The 19804-nt window shown below is 47.5% G+C and overlaps 1 protein-coding gene across 2 annotated transcripts; it reads left to right on the forward strand.

Moving 5' to 3' along the window:
• Window positions 1-23: 23 nt before the first annotated feature.
• GPR137C (G protein-coupled receptor 137C) lies at window positions 24-16853 on the forward strand. Of its 2 annotated transcripts, XR_006387071.1 has the most exons (8): window positions 24-404; window positions 4315-4358; window positions 5715-5937; window positions 12266-12418; window positions 12816-12941; window positions 13834-13958; window positions 15847-16046; window positions 16278-16853. XR_006387071.1 is itself a non-coding variant. In XM_044272219.1 (7 exons), exons 1-7 carry the CDS (start codon window positions 87-89, stop codon window positions 15986-15988), a joined length of 1131 nt encoding a protein of 376 aa, XP_044128154.1. In that variant the 5' UTR covers window positions 24-86; the 3' UTR covers window positions 15989-16853. The 2 variants fall into 2 exon arrangements, 1 of the variants encoding a protein (XP_044128154.1); XM_044272219.1 differs by having other exon boundaries at window positions 15847-16853.
• Window positions 16854-19804: the final 2951 nt, after the last annotated feature.

A 19804-nucleotide genomic window follows, 5' to 3' on the forward strand; every position in this document is an offset into this window, starting at 1 on the left:
AGCTGATGTCTTCCAGCGGAGTTGTTTTGAAGAGAGGGAGAACTGCAGAGGAGAGCGGTGACATGCCCCGTCCTGCCTGACTCACCATGACCGCTGCCATCCCCTGGGCAGTGGAGCTGGGGCTGACGGTGCTGTGCACGGTGCTGTGCTCCCTGCTCTTCCTGGCGGTCTACGTGCAGCTCTGGCTGCTGCTCCGCTACAAGCAGAAGCGGCTGAGTTACCAGAGCTTGCTCCTGTTCCTGTGCCTGCTCTGGGCCGGCTGCAGGACCGTCCTCTTCTCCTTCTACCTTACGAACTGTGCCCAGGCCAATGCTCTGCAGCCTTTCCCGCACTGGCTGCTCTATTGCGCCCCCATCTGCCTGCAGTTCTTCACCCTGTGTCTCCTCAACCTCTATTTCACACAGGTGAGTCGTCCTGGGGGGGCGTCTCTGCTGACTTTTATCATGGGGGGGTGCTGTTCCGCCTGTGGCCGGCAGGGGGCGCGCTGTCGTCGCCTTCCCCCGTCCTGTGATTCGAGTCTTCAGATAAGTTCTTGTTTTGCAGAAGGTGACGTCACAGCTTTTTTTTTTTTTTAACTCTTTATTCTCTGGGGCTGTGTGTAAGCTTGTGCCCCCTGTGGCCTGCGGGGGGGGGGGGGGGGGGCTACTAACTGGTAAATCTGTGCAGGAGGGGTTGTTTGTGCCCCCTGTGGCCTGTTGGGGGCGTGCTAACATGTAAATAGGTGCAGGAATGAGTCTCTGCTTATTTTGGGGTGCATGCTAACCCTGTGTGCTAACAGGCCTATCGGTGCAGAAGTGGGTGTCTATTTTGGGGGGGGGGGGCCCTTTGGACTGTTGGGGGGGTGCTGCTCCCCTATAGTATATGAGGTAAAGCTGAATGTTTCCTGTACTGTGCAGCTCAGGATGACATCACTGGTTATTCCCCATGTGGCCTCCGGGGGGCGCGTTGCTCTCCTCCAGGATGCATTGTCTTCCTTGCATGCCTTCCAAAGCTTTAATGCAATTCCCTATCTGTCCTGTGGGGGTCGTACTAATTTATTATAATTATGTTTTTTCCTTCGGTGACATCACTGTTAAACTCTTTGCACCCTGGTGCTTTGCAGGGTGTTTGCTCTTCCTTCTGCAGGAGGCGTGCGTGCGGCTTGTCAGGGATCAGCTGTTACATGTGCAGTAATGGGTGACCTCATTGGTTAACCCCCTCCTCACCGTGGAGCTGCTTACTCATGCTTTGTCGGGGGGGGGGGGGGCTTCCTGCAGAGATGCTGAGTTACGGTTGATGGAGGAAACCTCATCGACCAATGGGTTTATAATCTTGCAGGGTAATTTCTTTGTGATAATGTATAGCAGAGCTGAGTTTGTCGATTTGGCATTACTCATGATACTGGTGGTGCGCAGAGATCAGCCACTGACGGGTGAAGGGAATGACCTGAATATCTGCTGACGATGGCGCCTGTGGGGGGTGGATTGGGCCACAAGTGACCAGTCCGCACTTGAAGCTGATGTGTAGGTGGTAGGAAAATGTGGAAGCGTAAGGATCTAATTGTGGCTAGACAACTGGGTCAGGACACTTCCAGCATGGCCGGACTTGTGGGGTGTTCCCGAAATGTAGTGGCTTGTACCTACCAACCAGACGTGGTGACCGGGTAACGGACGGTCAAGACAGATTGCTGACAACATTACTGGTAGGGATGATAGAGGGGTGTCAGGACGTCACAGCTGGCTTTGTACCTCCAGACTGATCGGGGCACCCGTGCTGACGCCTGACAACTTGTGAAAATGCCGGCAGTGCACATGTGGGTGTCAGAATTGGAGCAATGGAAGAAGATTGTGGTCTGAGGTATCGCATTATATTGTGCGGACAAGCAGGTCAATATGCAGCACTTACCTGGAGAAGAGATGGCACCAGGGTAAGGACTGGTCTGAGGAATTGGGTTGCATCATGTGGATGGCCGGGTACGTGTGTGCCGCTTACCATGTGATGAGATGGCACCAGGGTTAGAAGGACTGGTCTGAGAAATCGGGTTACATCATGTGGATGGCCGGGTATGTGTGTGCCGCTTACCTGGGGAAGAGATGGCACCAGGGTAAGGACTGGTCTGAGGAATCGGATTAAATCATGTGGATGGCCAGGTACGTGTGCCGCTTACCTGGAGAAGAGATGGCACCAGGGTTAGGACTAGTCGGAGGCATCAATGTTCTGCTGGAAACCTTAGGTCCTGGCATCACATGGACGTGACACCTACCTAACCATTGTAGAGTATAGAAGCAAACTCTTCTGCTGCTCAGTCTCCTACTTTTTGGCACCCAGTAGGCACCAGGTTCAGTAAATTACTGTATTTCATCTATAGCAGTGGTGGCTCAGCCCCAGACTCCATCGGCGGGTCCATACTGTACACTTGTCTCCTCCACAACAGTTATGGTGGACAGATGACCTCCCGTGCACCGCGAACCTCCATCATAGCAGAATAAGGCAGGGCACGTGCGGAGTCGTCTCTGTATCTCTAGCTCATCATGTATGGCCACCTACCTGCTACGAATGAGGGGAGTGGAGGGAGACTTGAGGCCTCCTCCATTCTCTATATATCAGAAAAATGCTGGCACACATGGGGCATCCAAATATTTTTAAAGGGTTTTGTGGGCTGAGAATAGACCATCGAAGTCGGGGTGTCGAGAGCCGGACCCGACAACCAGCTGTTTGGGGGGGTCATCAGGACTAGGCTGAGGGACCCTGCACCATTGCTACGAAGACACTGCTCCAGTAAACACCGGAGAGGCTGCTGCTCTCTCGTGAGCCCCCCCATCTGATGGCAGGGGGGTGTCCAAGGTCACCCGTCACCCCACCACCACCAATCTGGCATTCGTGATCCTGAGGAAAAGCCATCAATATCTAAACTCGTTTAAAAAAAAAAAAAAAAAAAAAAAAAAACTTTTGAGGTTGTCTTCTTAGGAACAAAATAAGGGTGGAACTACCAGGATAGCGGGCTATAGGGCCTGACGTTCAAGGGGCCCGTCTCCATTCAGGTATAAAGTGCAGTTAGCTATGGCCAATGGAAGAGGGTGGGATATTGAATTCTGCCCCACTGGGTTTTACTTTAGGGACCATCCTGCTGTGTGCGTTCTCCACGGCCTGCGATGTCACTGTGGGCATTACTGAGGGGTTAGTACAAGGACACTTGAGGAGCTATGCAATTATTGGGCAGCCGTCTTTAGTACTCTGCCCCCAGCAATGTCTTGTAGTCACCCGCAAAGGTTTGCCCCAAATTATTACACACTGTTCGTGTTATAAAGAAGCGGACAAGGGGGAGAGGGGAGTTTGCTGGAATTAATTATTTTTTATTTTTCTGGGGGTGCATGTGTATCTTTGTCAATAGCTCCTCGCCCCCGTGCGGTTGCAGATGGCTCCCTGCCAGCCATTACGTCACCATCCGCCTGGGTTCTGCTTTCAGCTGCAGCGTAATCTCCTTTCCTCCTCTTTCATCGCGCTGAACCATTGGGGGGGCGTTAATGTTGCTCACCGTGCACTGCCTTACTCTAGGCTGATGCGTTTCTGGCTATCAAATGGTTAACTTGCATTGGATGTAAGCGTTAATGGTACAGTAATGGCTTGGTGAGAAATATATATATAATGCTGGGAGGACATGTGTTTAGGGGGCGTCACTGGGATGAATGGTAGGATTTGGCAGACTGTATATCCCATTCAACCCCCCCCCCCATAAATCTGCACTGGCCAAGTATGACTTTGGGGTTAAGGGGAAAAGTTGGCGCTGGCTTACCTCCTGGGGGCTCTTTCCGCTGTCGGTAGGGGGGCAGTAACGTCAGGGATCGGCCACCATAATTGACATTTCACGATCCATAGGACGAGTTGTCATTCTGTTATCAGAGACCCCCCCCCCCCCCACAATCATCCTAAAGGGGGTCCCCTGTGTAAGTGTAGGGGTAGCGTGCTTGTGGGACCACTGCCCCATTTACTATCTGTGGGACTGACTATGGTGGACAGGTGATAAATGTTTATGGGACTTCTTCCTTTTTTTTTTTTTTTTTTTTTTTTTTTTTTTTTTTACCCATATCCTCCACCGAGGACCAGATAATATGACTGTTTAAAACCAGTGGTCACCATTAATGGGGCTTCTTCAGTTGGCTGCATCAGGGTCATCTGGTCGGTCCCGAAGCCGTGGTCCTCTGCTGTGCAACTAGTGGGTGCATGTAATCCACGTACCTACAGTCTGTAAAGGCTCTCTGACTCTTCTCATCTGTGGCCGTGAGCTCCGGAGACGAGGTCGTCTATTAACCTTGTTGTCTGTCTTTTGTTTTCCAGGTCATTTTCAAAGCCCGCTGCTCCCCAGAGTTCAATAGATACAAGTAAGTATGAAGGTCTGACTCTTGGGGCCCTTCTACATGTGTAGAGCAATGGACTAGGATCGAACCGTTAGTTCCCGATCATTGGCTGCTTGATGTCTGTCTTAAAGGGATTGTCCTAGAATTAGAAAAACAAGGCTGCTTTCATCCAGAAAAACAGAGCCACAGGTGGTGTGGGGTATTACAGATCAGCCCCGATAGAATGGAGCTGTAATACTAGACACAACCCATGGTGCTGTTTTGGCAATAAAGCGGCCATGTTTTTCTGATGCTGGAGAACCCGCACCTATAAGTCAATGGGGGCATATCCTAGCAATATGCCCCTATTGTCTGTCATGAGACAACCCCTTTAAAGGAGCATTCTTGTTGTTGTAGATTATCCCCTTAGCCACAGGATGGGGTGTGACTATTATATCAGTGGGGGTCCTACCACTGGAACCTTCATCAATCACAAGAACAGGGGCCCCTCAGAGCGCCCCGAAGTGAACGGCACAGGAGGTCGAGCATGCACTCTATGGAGGAGCGCTGTGCTCTGCAATCCCCAGACTTCCTGGAGAGTGGAGCGGCAGTGCGTGTGCTCAACCCGCTGCTCCGAGAAGTATGGTGCACCCGTTCTTGTGATTGGTGGGGGCCCCAGCAGTGCGACCCAGAGTGGTTGATTGGATACCCCCTATTCTGAGGATAAGGGATAACTTTTACCAATCCCCTTAAAGCTGAGGGAATATCTGTGGCTAAAGGGGAATCTGAATGAATAGAATCTTTAAAATTTTCCCTTAAAGGGATATTCCAGTTTATTTATTTGTTTATAGAATAGTAATCTTACAATTTTCTTATCTACATTTTTAAAGTTCTACATGCATACCTGTCTTATGTCAGGTGGTTGACCGCTATATGCAGTAGAATTGTATAGCCCATGTAGGAGTCCTGTGTAATGTATCCATGGCTTAACTGAAACATGGCATCGGTCATGTGACTCTTCCCATCCTATAATCCCTGACCTCCAGTAAGCTGTAGTGTTACATGGGCTGGGTCAGCACACGGGACACATCCATGTGATAAGTAAATGGGACTAGTCGTGGAATCATAACTTTTGTGATTATTACAGTAACTACATTCCTGTGTATTTACATGGCCACTTGTCTCTAGGTGATTTGGAAAATGTCCACCTGTCTCTTGGTGATGTAATTTTACTAGTTTAGTGTAAGGAAAAATAGATCTGCTTCCAGCTCTCCTATAGATGCATTTTACAGGACTAAACTGGGCCATACCATTAATTATTTTTTTTATTTTTATTTTCTCCTCCTCCTTAGGGAGAGGCTACTGTATGGATATAATAATGCCCCCCTGCCTCTTTTACAGGATCCCGCTACACTTCGGGTTTCTTATCACTAGTCTCGCCTTCCTGGTAGTGAACGTATCTTGCATATTGATTGGTAACGGGGAGGACGACCAGCACGGATGGATCACCATGGTCAGGATGATCTTCAGCGACTGTCTCTTTGCTGCCTGCTCCATCTCCCTGGCCAATAACACCTATAGGATCGCCAACATGTCTCCGGCCTACGTTTACCTAGAATCTAAGGTACGTCTATAGACCGTCAGTGTTGTCGTGGGGAGGCCGGGCCTCTCATTGCAGCTGAACCGATCAATTTGGTTCTGCCTGTACTAGAAAACCGCTGCAGTCTGATGGCAGAATCCTTCGTCCCCAGATCTGATACAAGGAGCCCATTGTCCACGTGTCGGCAATATCCACGCTGGCCGTCCCACTGCACCTTTATGGCAATACTAGGAAAATCCAAAGTTAGTTAGATGTATATAAAACTTTTAATTATATCATCTTTTAAAATGGCCCTCAAGATAGCTCATAATAGTACAAAAAAGCCTTTTGTGTAGTAGGAGAGGTAGTGCACGGCGGCACGTTTCAAATGGAAACCGTTTGTCCTACCGGTGGGTTCCAGGATGAGGATATCCCATGGAGGAGTAGAGTTGCTGCAAATAAATTGGGAGTTGGGACTGCCTATCCCTGGTATTGCCCACAGGTGTGGGTGCTAAACTGGCCCTGATAGCCTAACCACAGGGCACCCGCGACACTGTCTGGAACCTTTCCCTAAATAGACTGGTCCCGATTCGCCCTATCCTAGTTAATCCCTACATGCATGTTTCTCTTTCAGATGAGGTGAAAAGCTCATCAGGGGAAACACGGATTTGCTAGGCATATGTTGAGCAAATACAAAAATAAATACTAATGAGTAATAGTGCAAGCAATGGGTTTCTGTCAAAGCACCTTAATGCTCAAAGGATCCAAGAACTAAACCCATAGTATGGCTCAAGTTCAGAGAAAATACAGGGGGTGGGAGATGAACGCCCCACTCCTCCAGAAACTGGGGCCCGATGCTACCCCCAGGCTAGGTATTTCCTAAATAAAGCGCCCAGCCCGCCGGTATTTGAACATGAGGCCTGGCTCCCTGAGTGGAGCCGCACTGGTGCATGCGCGGTCTTAGGATCGCAAGTTGCCGGGTAGCAACGTCTCTTCCGGCGGGGTGACGTATGATGACGTCACTGTTTCGGATCACGCTGGGACATGCGCGGTCCTTTCCGATAGGGTTGCCGGGCAACTGGGACGCGTTCCCGGGGTCCTGTCAGTGATGCGGCCCTAGATATAGGGCCGTGTAGGGAATTTTGGCATTTGACACGCGTAACTATTCATAAGGTGACCTAGACATCATGGCACAAACATACTGGACATGGAATATTGAGGAGATAAAGCCATGGAAGTAAAAATAAAAAGACGGGGGGAATATAAAGAGAAGGAAGAGGGGTATTTTGAGGGACATTAAAGGCCCTAAATATAAAGAGGCTGTTTACAAAATAAACATTGTGTATAGATTTAAATGAAGCGGCTAGGGTACTTTCACACTAGCGTTTTTCTTTTCCGGCGCTGGGTTCTGTCCTAGGGGCTCAAATCCGAAAAAACTGATCAGTTTTATCCTAATGCATTCTGAATGGAGAGTAAGGCTACTTTCACACTTGCAGCAGGACGGATCCGACAGGCTGTTCACCATGTCGGATCCGGCCTGCGGCTATTTCGCCGGACCGCCGCTCCGTCCCCATTGACTATAATGGGGGCGGGGCGGAGCTCCGGCGCAGCACGGCGGTGCACAGAGAAAGCCGCCGGACTAAAAAGCCTGCAGTACTTTTAGTCCGGCGCCCTTTCTCCGTGCACCGCCGTGCTGCGCCGGAGCTCCGCCCCCCGTCCCCATTATAGTCAATGGGGACGGAGCGGCGGCACGGCAAAATAGCCGCAGGACGGATACGACATGGTGAACAGCCTGTCGGATCCGTCCTGCCGCTAGTGTGAAAGTAGCCTAATCCGTTCAGGATGTCTTCAGTTCAGTCTTTTTGACTGATCAGGCTTTTCAGAAAACCGTAGCATGTTATATTTTTACCTCCGGCCAAAAATCCTGAAAACTTTGACTGAACGCCGGATCAGGCCTTTTTCCCATTGACTTGCATTAACGCCGGATCCGGCACCGTGTGTTCAGTCAAACCGGATCCGGCTTTTGCATGTTAAACCCGAAAAAATTTGAAAAAAAAAAAAGTTAAAGTCCATAAATGGCGGATCCGTTTTCCAATGCATTTTTTCATTGTGGTAAAAATCCTGATCAGGATTCAAATGTGATCCGTTTTCACATGTTTTTCCGGATCCAGCGGGCAGTTCCGGTGTCGGAATTGAACGACTGATTTAAACAACGCTAGTGTGAAAGTAGCCTTAAGTTGAGCTGTTCGTTCAAACCGAGGGGAGAGACTGTACGCAGAGTGGAAGTCCAACGGGCTTAATGTTGTAAAAGAATGCGGTCCCAATCGCCTCCACGAATTGGGGGTCGGACTGCTTCTATGTCCGTGACTTTAATGCACCTGGGGCTACCATGATGGCATCCATGGATATGTCTGTACACAGCCGAGTCCCTCATATTTTTAATATCCCCACGGTGTTGTCTGCGTAATTCACGTCTGGTCTTGCCTATGTATTCTTTTGGTAATCACAGGTAACTTTATAAATTACTCCCCGGGTGCGACAAGTGATGAAGTCCCTGATGGGACATGCACGTTGTAAATTGGTTCTGTAAAACGACTTGCCAGTTTGTATTGTGCTGCAGGCCACGCAGCCACTGCATCTGAGCGGCCTTCGGGTTTGCGGTTCAACCAAGTCCCACTATGGGCTGTAGTGACTGAACAAGGAGGTCCTTTAGACTACTGCCCTTTCTGAATGTAATCCGTGGATGTTCATGAATGATGTCCCTAATATCGGGATCCATAAGAAGAATGGGACAGTATTTAAGACCCCCCCCCCCTCTGGCTTGGTCTGCAGCCCCATCAAATGTGGCGAGAAGACGAATATTTTGGTCACCCTCAGTTTTTCTTTTGGGTGCCAGCAATTCAGCATGGTCTGTGGAGATGGCCGCCTGGTATGCCGTTCTAAGTACATTGTCGGGGTACCCTAGATAAAAATCTGGCCCTCAGATCATCTGCTTGCTGAACAAATTCTGTCTTTTCAGAGCAGTTTCGGCGGAGGCGCAGATATTGTCCACATGGAAGGCCTCTCTTGAGGTGTAGGATGACTACTACATTTTGCGGCCCGCACGTCGTCTGCACTATAATAGAATATGCCTAATCTTGTCCAATTAGGACATGTTCAGTTTTTTTCGGGAACGAAAATGCGGCCCCGGAAGTGCGGGTCTGCATTTCCAGATCCAGGCCGCACAATGTGCGGCCCCATAGAAATGAATGGGTCCGCAATTCCAGTCTGCAAAATGCGGAACAGAATTGCGGACGTGTGAATCTGGAGCCTCATCAGAGGGTTTAATAGCAATTAAGGGGTCATTTCTCAAGGAGTTGATTGTACACGGGAGGAATGGGAAGCAATTTCGTGGTGGGGTAGTGAAGGTAGTTTAGATAAATCTGCCGATACAACTTGATAGAAAACATCAAGACATGATACCCCTCTCCAGTGACATATATATCTTACTTTTATTTATTTTTAGTGAGGTAAATGGACCCTCTCCCTCAGGATGGCGACTTCCTTCCGCCAAACTGTATTAAATTATCAGAGTAAATCCAAAGGGATCCCCAGGTCCTGACTCTGCCGATTATCCTTATTCTTAAAGAATTTGTGCAATCTTAACTTATGGGCAAAAAGTTGTAAGTCCTTAATCCAAGTAAAGACATCAAAGCGACGTGTCGGGATGAAGGCGAGACCTTTACTTAAAACGTTTTAACAGGATGTAACAGTCTTTTATAAGTTACCGTATTTTTCGCCCGTAAGACGCACCCCATAAGACGCACTAGGTTTTTGAGGAGGAGAATAAGAAAAAAAAATATTTTGAACCAAAAGGTTTGCTTTTGGTGGGTTTTGAACTTATGGGGGGGCATCTGTGGATGACGCGCTGTTATGGGGGGGCATCTGTGGATGACGCGCTGTTATGGGGGGGCATCTGTGGATGACGCGCTGTTATGGGGGGGCATCTGTGGATGACGCGCTGTTATGGGGGGGCATCTGTGGATGACGCGCTGTTATGGGGGGGCATCTGTGGATGACGCGCTGTTATGGGGGGGGCATCTGTGGATGACGCGCTGTTATGGGGGGGGCATCTGTGGATGACGCGCTGTTATGGGGGGGGCATCTGTGGATGACGCGCTGTTATGGGGGGGGCATCTGTGGATGACGCGCTGTTATGGGGGGGCATCTGTGGATGACGCGCTGTTATGGGGGGGCATCTGTGCTATCCACAGATCCCTGCCCCTCCTCACAGCAGTATTCATATGTAAACTGTAATCCTTAACTTTAAAGTAGCGCTATCCTGTGTACTACTACTATCAAGCTCCCGTAGCAGGCAGAGCGGCCGGCAGCGTAACGTCACGTGCCTGCTTTATTCATAGTGGGAGGAGCATGCACGGGATGTGAGTGACGTTACAGCTGCCGGCCGCTCTGCCTGCTACGGGAGCTTGATAGTAAGTGGTAGTACACTGGATAGCGCTACTTTAAAGTTTAAGAGGTTAATGATTACAGTTTACATATGGATACTGCGGTGTGTGTGGCGGGGCCTGGTGTAAGAGTACAGTGTTGCCGGCCTCCAGCCCCTTATTCTCTAAACTCGGCAAGATCTCTGTACGGTCTGTGCTTGCGTTCTCTTAAATAGTATTGACGTTTTCAACAGCGGTCGGTCTGCAATTGCTTTTCTTTTACTGGTGAAATCTGGGTCCTGAGAGAATGATTTTGGGACCTCAATTTGGGCTTTTAATTTGCCACTGAGTTTTTCCAAAGTAATTTTCTCCCCTTCTAGTAACAATGTCATGAAATGCAGGGAACTAGTGGTAGCTAATTGTTCCCAGCGACTATTAAACCCGGGACTTCTGTGTTTTTATTCACAGCGATTAGTAAGATTCTTAGGCCTCTAGGGACCATCCTGTGTTTAATGTAGTTGTTGAGACTCTGGGTTTCCCACCAACGAGATGCTGTATTTTTCGCCCCATAAGACGCACTCCCGCCCCTGCGTCTTATGGGCAAATACTAATGAAGCGCTTCATTAGTACCAGAGGACCTGGAAGCGGTGAAGGCTCTGTACTCACTGCTTCCTGGTCATCGGCTCGGCTTAAATGGGGCTGTAAGCTGAGGTCTGACCTGAGGTGTAATGGAAATTACCTAGGTGCGTCTTATAGGGTGACAATTACGAATGTTCCTTGTATAGTTTGTTCAATTCTTTGAATGCGGTTTTGAAAGGTGAAGTGAACTTCTTTTGGACATAAATGATTTCAGAGAACACTTCCTTGGCTTCATTAAGCCATGAATCCGTATTAAGGCCACCAGCCAGGAAACCTGCCATGCCAGGAGTTATCCAATACAAAATGAGGATGAGAGATACTGAAGTACATATACTACAGATCACCAATATTGCAAAAGGTGTACTAGGAAAGTGATCTAAAATTAGTTAGATGTATATAAAGGCTGCCCCCCCAATTTAAAGGGCTTATATTTAAAAGGAGAAGTCCTATATAAATCACTGTGGCTAATGCATTGGTAGACATGGAAATTAAAACTTCAGGATTTCTCAGAATCGGTCAGACTGTGGCGCGTAGAGTCCACGGCAGCTGAAAATAGTGTGTGAAACTGAAAAAAATTTCCAGTATCGGCTTATTAGTGACTTCTGTGCGTTTTATAGCTTTACTGATGGCAAAGTCCTAGCAGATGACCCTAAAACCATATCTAGGCCCCTCTCCTTTATTGAGGCCACGGGGGGGGGGGGGGGGGGGGGGGTTCTCTCTTGCATGCTGCCTTACTGCTGAGCGTTTGCATGTACACAGCAGCCTGTATGCAATGAGAACAGCTGCAGTGTAAAGCATGAGGGATGTACAGAGCAAAAGCCTATGCTTCTAATAGGAAAGTGCACAATTTATAGCCATGTCCTCATGTAGCGGAGAAGAGTTTTTTTGCCTAAGAGCGCATTCACACGACTGACGGCCATGTCTGTTTTGTGGACAGCAGACGCCGGCTGTGTGTACCCGGCACTGTGGTGCAGACCCATTGATTTCAATGGATACGCAAGATGCGGCCAAAGATGGGACATGTCCTATCTTTTGCAGACTCGAAAGGCATCACACAATACCCAATACTGTGCCTATAAATAGGGGTTTACCAGGAACTCAATATTGATAGTCCTTCCTTTAGGGTAGGTCTTCAATATCAGATGGGTGGGGGTCCGACTCTAGTAATGCCTGTGCAGCTCGGCCCTATCCAAGGTATAGAAATGCAGTACCGGGTACAGCCACTACAGATGTGTGGCGCTGTGCTTGGTAAACAATGAAGGGGAGCGTTTTTGTTTTGTGTTTTTAGGCCTAATCTGTTTTTTGTCTAGGGCACCTCTGGAAGCCAAGCCGTTATAACCGGCTCCATAATCAGCGTACTGTATATTCTGAGAGCTTTGTACAACTTGGTCGTGGTCTCCATCCAGCCAGAAGACGAGCCAAGCCCCTTCAGTTATGGCTGGAGCGGGATCTTCGCTGATCATGTGAGTAATCGCCAATGTTGGATTATGATACCCCGAGGGCCCTCTGGAGTATATCACATGGGATTTGTGTAATGGATAAGCTTATTTTGGGGTGCGTGGCGGTAACTGTTGTGGCCACCCTATTAGCCAGACTATAGAGCGGCCACCTCCCAGCATTGCTCTTTGGAGATGGTGGGTCCAGCCAGCAAGATGCCTTCAGCCTGAAGGATCTGCTCTATAAACAATCTGTATACAATGAGCGCCCCCTAGTGATGGCATCAGGCTGCCAGAATTTTATTATTTAATGCTGTGATCCTGTATAGCTAATGTTTGCATTTGTTACATCTGTTGGGAGGGGGTTCTGCATGTAGGGGTAGAAAGGGTTAATATAAGGACTCCCCCCTAATGTCTTCTCCAGGCTGTTACAGAAGAGACTAATAGTCTGGAATATCTGATTTTTGAGATTGTTCTCCTGGTCTGCGAGTTCCTGCCAATGAGCCTGATGGCATACTTCTTCCAGGCCAAGAAGCTGAGCCAAAACTTGGTGAGTTCATTTTCCGTGGCCAGTCAGTCTTTTCCTTTAAAGGCTATGGATGGATATTTTATTTATCAACTTTTTTTTCTAATGGTTTAAATTTTAAAAACTTCCTACCGTTTTGCTTTGCGGAGTGTAAATCCTTCACTTAGCCGCTGAGTTTGTTGACTCTGACATAAATCTGTCACCTCACTGCTTCGGTATTTGACAGCTTTCTCTGTTGTCCCCGTCCCTTCTGTGTCTTAGAGAAAGCAGCAGGGAGGGGGAGGAGGTTGTACACAGCAGATCAGTGTGTGGGGAGGGGTGAATTCATCCAAGGAGGGCAGCTCATGCAGCTTGTAGATGGGAAGGAAAGCGCACAAGGCTTTTTTTAGTGGAATAATCGTATCCTGTAGAGAACACAGGGAACAATGGCAGACTCTGCGGAGGGAGGGAGGATCGCATTTCTTGGTATCGGTGTCTCAGTACAAGTGAGAGGTGATTATGTGCTGTAAAAAGATAACAGTTCAGAAATGAAGCTATGCTAATAAATGAGAGCTGGTGAAGACTGCAGCATCCTGGAGTCACAGATCCAACATTAGTGGTGGACATGTCTACACAAGAACAGTCTGAAACAAGGAGTTGTATAAAGATAAATTAGCTCAGAAATTAAACTCTGCCGATAAATGAGAACTGGTGAAGACAGCAGCATTCTGGAGTCACAGATCCAACATTACTGGAGGGACATATCCACACGAGAACAGTCTAAAACGGAATATTTGGGTACGGGGAGTGAAGATTACAACCTGAAACATAGGGCAACCTTTTCCATGTCAAAGGTGTCCGTAGCCTTTAAGACAATTTCTGTGGGCCCCGCTCGTCTATGTACCCTACTAATCCAGATTTTTATCTGTTCCTATAGGAACCAGCTGGTATGGTAAATAGTCACAGCTTCGGGTCAAGAGCGTACTTTTTTGACAATCCTAGAAGATACGACAGCGATGATGATTTGCCCAGACTGGCGGGTGCCAGGACGGAGAGGGGAAGGTAAGACCCAAAGTACCATTCGGACTGAAAATTTGTGTAGAACTTTGTGCTCAAAACAAGAACTTCACGGGGGACTACTGCAGTTAAAGGGGTTTGCTGGGACTTGGAACTTGGATATTGATGGCTTATCCTCAGGATAGGTAATCAGTATCAGATCAGTGGTGATAAGGGGGGGGAACGACTCCTGGCACCCCCACTGGTGGTTGAAGGATGGCCATACTGGGGTACTGTAGCTCAGCTGCCATTCAAGCAAATGGGAGCTGAGCTGTAGTAATGCCTGCTTCGGAAACTACAGTGGATGTAGACTTCTGTTGTATAGTTTTTGTGCTGGCGGCTGCCTAAAACGCCTTTATTGGAGGGTGTGCGGGGAGTCTGAGCCCCACCAGTTTGATATTAATGACCTGAGTCCCAGAAATCCCCTTTAAACCCTTAGTGACCACCCATACGCCTTTTTACAGCGGTCACTAAGGGGCCTTAGGCTGGGCTGCCGCTTTTTTACGGCGGCCCAGTCTAAACGCTGCACGGGTCCCCCTCACATGAGAGCCGTAGCCCTGCTATAATAGCCCGGACCAGCAGGAGTGGCGATCTGGGCTGTTTAACACTTTACATGCTGCAGGCAATGGTGCAAATGTGATCGTGGAGTTCCAATATGTGTGAAGGCTGGCTGTGGTCTCGTGTAGGCCCCAGACCAGCCTTGAGTAATTTCCAGCAGGCTGCGCCTCTGTGGCGCATCCTGCTGGTCAATGTCAGAATAGCATTGCCATTAAAATGCATTGCAATCAAAATACTGTCTGTTATTCTATTAAAGGGATTGTCCGAGTTATATTTATTGATGACCCTATCCTCAGAATAGATCATCAATATCAGATCAGCTGGGGTCCGACACCCGGCACCCCTGCCGATCAGCTGTTTGAAGAGGAGGCGCGCGCCGTGCCAGCACTGCCGTCGCCTCTGCAGCGGTGAGCAGGTGTAATTACACCTAAACATCCCATTCATTTCTATGGGACGGATCGTTCCCATACACTTGTATAGGAGCGATCCGTCCCATTGAAATGAATGGGACAGTTGGCAGGTAATTACACCTGCTCACCGCTGCAGAGGCGACGGCGAGAAGGTAAACAGTGAAGAGGAGGCAGCGCTGCCACGGCGCGCGGCTCTTCAAACTGCTGATCGGCAGGCGCCGGGTGTCGGACCCCAGCCGATCTGATATTGAAGACCTATCCTGAGGATATGTAATCAATAAAAAAAACTCGGACAACCCCTTATGTGGTAAAAAAAAAAAACTTTTTTTAAATAAAAAAAAATCCATAAACGCTTTATTTAAATTTTTTTTTTCTCCATTGAAAATACGCTTTTCAACAAAAAAAATCTTCCCCATATGTTTGGTATTGTCGCGTCTAACGACCCAAACTACATAAATATTACGTAAACTATACCCTACGGTGAATGCCGTAGAAAAAGCTTTATTTACTTTAAAATGATACCAATGAAAAATACAAGTCGTTCTGCAAAAATCAAGCCCTCACACACCTCTATAGAAAGAAAAATAAAAGTTATGGGTCTTGGGAAGCAGCAATGCAAAAAAAATATGTTTTTAAAAAGGGGTTTTATTGCAAAAAAAAATATTATAACGTAAAAATGCAGTGGCAGAACTGTGTACCCCAAAATGGCGCCATTAGCAACTACAACTTTTCCCGCAGCACAGGACAGACTCTGCAAAATCGTGGCCAGGATATCCACAGCAAAGTGGATGAGACCCTACAAGCCTCATTGACTCAGACTTTTAAATCTAAGCATTACCCTTTAGAGGACCCCTTGATGAATTTTCTGGAATGACACACTGTATTTTGGCTTGATTTATGATTTATATATATATATTTTTTTTCAGTCTGTCATCCACCCCGAAATCCTCCGGATGGTATGGAGCAATATGTCCGACCAGCAGCTGTGCACTGGCCCCACCTCTACTGAGCGAGCCGGCGTCAGGGACTCCTATCCTGTTCACATGTGGAGCGAATACGCTGGCGTGACCCTACTGACAGGACAATGACATGTGCACCTTCTGCAGCCGCCTGCTGCTGTGACACAGTAAGGCGCGTCCGATAACTTATGTTTACGTTAACGCCGCGTTTGTGAATTCCACATTCCGTTTTTTTGTTTTTTTTTCCCCAAGACTGACACCCGGTCTTGGTTGCAAACGTCCTTGAGACTTGCTGAGGTATTGGAGAGGTCTTCAGGAGCGGAATGGCAGCCGGCAGCTCTCGCTTAAGGAATTCTGTAACCGTGCGTTTGTTTTTTTTTGTTTTTTTTGCACATTAGTGTTTCATGTGGAAAGACTGACTCCTGCCATCTCCAGACACGGGAAACCGAAAGGATTGAAATGCCTTCAATCATCATTGCAGGCAAATTCTCCAGAAGGCTTGATGGTGTCTCTTCTAGGTTCTGCACTAGTAAGTTGCCGCCCTTCAGTTTAAACCAAAATAAAATGGAGGAGCAACTAGCCTAACGTCATGACGCATCAACGTGGATGTAATGCTCCCCCCCCCCCCCCATCCTCAAATCTCTGGCATACTGAGGGAGGTACATGGTAAAATTCTTGCTTCCTGCAGCCACCACTAGGGGGAGCTTACTGCATAAATCCACTGAGCTTCATAATAGATGCAGTGAGCTCCCTCTAGTGGGCGTTGTGTGCAGCATGTGTTATATTTTACATCCAGATCCATGCAGGAGATTTGGAGCCCTATAACGATACATTCAGAGGTTATTGGGCACAACATGAGGCGTCTGCTGCAAATCCATATGTGTTAAAGTCCATCTGTCAGCAGATTTGTACCTATGACACCGGCTGACCTGTTACATGTGCACTTGGCAGCTGAAGGCGTCTGTTTGTCCCATGTTCATATGTGTCCGCATTGCTGAGAATAATTATGTTTTGCTATATGCAAATGAGCCTCTAGGAGCAACGGGGGCGTTACCATTACACCTAGAGGCTCTGCTCTCTGCAACTGCCACACCCTCTGCACTTTGATAGGACCAGGCAGTGTAAACATAGTCACTCCTAGTCCTGTCAAAGTGCAGAGAGCTAAGCCTCTAGGTGTAATGGTAACGCCCCCGTTGCTCCTGGAGGCTCATTTGCATGTATTAAAACATAATTTTTCTCAGCCATGCAGACACATATGCACATGGAACCGACACAGATGCTTTCAGCTGCCAAGAGCACATGTAACAGGTCATTGTAATGTGACTAACAAAAGAATGGAAAATAACCCCAATATTGGCGCCAATCCTATGATTATTGCTGTGAATACTACAATAAACGGAGAATGATAAAATGCATAATAAATTAACTTTTTTTTCCACACCCACCTAAATATCCATAGATGCCATAGTTAAAATGGTGTCATAGACTATAGGCATAAAATCATAGTAAAAGGGAAAAAAAATCGTAACCAAAGACTCTCTTCACCAGGGAGGTGTTTTGTGGGATAAAGCTCAAGACGCCTACAAAACTAACCTCTCGCCTGGATCGCTCGTAGAATCTTAGGAAGAACGGCGGCAATCCACAGTGGGGACTACTTGTAAATTCCTTTAATAGTAGCACAGGTATGGCTCAACGCGTTTCGGGGTTACATTAATCCCCCTTCATCAGGAGCAGTCACAAAGCGTGGGCCGTTGTTCCGAAGATTCTACGAGCGATCCAGGCGAGGCAGGTTAGTTTTGTAGGAGTCTTGAGCTTTATCCCACAAAACACCTCCCTGGTGAAGCGAGTCTTTGGTCGCACCATTTTATTTTTTTTTTATTTTACTATGATTTTATGCCTATAGTCTACTACACTATTTTAACTAAGGTGTATATATGGATTTTTAGGTGGGTGTGAAAAAGTTATTACGCATTTTATCATTCTTTATTGTAGTATTCATCATGGGATTGGTGCCAATATTGGGGTTATTTTCCATTCTTTTGTTTGTCACATTACAATTGCCCATGTAGTGGCACACCCTACATATACAACCACCTTTACGCTCGCATCCATATTCGTCCGTCCTTTGGTGCCCTGCAGTTATTCCCGGACCCCTTTGGAGATATTTCCCAGGATTTTTCATACCCCTGCCTCGTGTAACAGGTCAGCCAGTGTCATAGGTACAAATCTGCTGACAGATGCCCTTTTAAATGCATTTGTGACTTTGGTAACCTCTCATCTATGGCATTTACTGCAGCAGTGATTTCCGTGCACTTGCCTGCGGCATCTGGCTGTCACTTAAAACGTGCCATTGTTTCGCTTTCAGAAACAATTTACTGGGGTAATAGATTTGTCTCTGACAACCGGTCTTGCCCCATGGGTCAGGGAATCTGAGTGGTGGCATCCTAACGTCTGGTTACTGCAGGTGACGGCCACAGTCGTGCTCTCAGAACCTAATTTATTTGTGTATTTTTTTTCTGTACTAAAAGTAAAGTCCTTTTTACTACTTTGACTACTTCAGTATTAAGTTCTTTTTGTACTGAATCTGTGGCAGATGTGATGGAACAAACCACGGCAGCAGGTGAAATGTTAGCCCGGTGCAAATGAAAGCCATTAGGTGCAATATGTGACCCCCCCCCCCCCCCCCCCCCTTGCTGTGCATCGGGGACAGACTGCGCTAAAGAAGCCCATGCTCCTCATCGGTGGTGCAGGCACTGAACGGTGTTAAAGGGGTTGTCCAGGATTAGAAAAATGTTGCTGCTTTCTTCCAGCATCTGCCCTGTCCACAGAAGTGAACAGAGCCGAGTAGTAATACCACGCACAACCTATGGACAGGTGTGGCGCTTTTTTTTTTTTTTTTTTTAACAAAGCAGCCATGTTTTTCTTGTCCTGTACAGCCTGGAGGTCCTTACTAAATGGTGACAATTTAATATTTGCACTCGGGTGAGCTGGATGTCTCCAGGGCCATGCACTAGGGCGGCAGTACCGATAATGGATGGTGGAGCATTAGCTGTTTAGAGAGTACCTCTACCTGCCCCATCCAGGGTGAGACAGACTGGTTGCTATGGATGTTGTTAGACAATGAATCCCTAGCAACCAGACTGTCAATCCTGTGCTGACATTGGAGAGGGGGTAAAGCCGCCTGGCAGCAGTCATATCATTTAACTTTCTGTAAATATTCGGGAGGACCTTTCAGAATACCGGGGTCTCCATTGTACTCGCTGACCCGGTCTTAACCTTGCAGAATTACTTGCACTGATTTTTTTTTTATCTCAATTTCTTATCCATTCTCACGGGAACATCCGCCATCTAAAAATGGCTTTTATCCGTGTGTTTAAAATTCTGCGTATTTGCAATATCTTCACCTTTTCTGTGAGTTTTATGTCCCTTTTTACTCTTCAGTGTCTGACTCTATTGCTACATGGAAACAGTCAACAAGCTGCTTTTAACGGATCTTAATGTGGCAAAACTGTGCTAGGAGAGTCATACAGCATGCGGCCCTGTTTTACCCATGACTGAAACCTGACAGATCCCATTATAGTCAATAGGGGGTCAACGGATTCCATGACTGTGCTGCTGGTTTTGGTTTTCCTATAACAGAAATATGTAAAAGGTGTTGGGGGGAAAAAATTAATTTGCGTTAAAAATAAATAAATTTTCATGCTCTTCCAAGGTGGAGCGTCACATTAGTTGTAACTGTTGGTTAGTTTATATTGTCATTGATGTGCACTAATAATACACTTCTAATTAAAGGCCCCCCCCCCCCTTCTTGCAGGCTTTTGATTAGTTGCACTAGGTCATGTCGCAGTGTGAATGGAGTTATAACCAGGGCTGTGGAGCCAAAGTTCAGACTCAAACTCTTTTATAAATGGCCAGTAATTTAGTA

This window comes from Bufo gargarizans, chromosome 11, assembly GCF_014858855.1.
Source record: "Bufo gargarizans isolate SCDJY-AF-19 chromosome 11, ASM1485885v1, whole genome shotgun sequence".
Taxonomy (NCBI): Eukaryota; Metazoa; Chordata; class Amphibia; order Anura; family Bufonidae; genus Bufo; species Bufo gargarizans.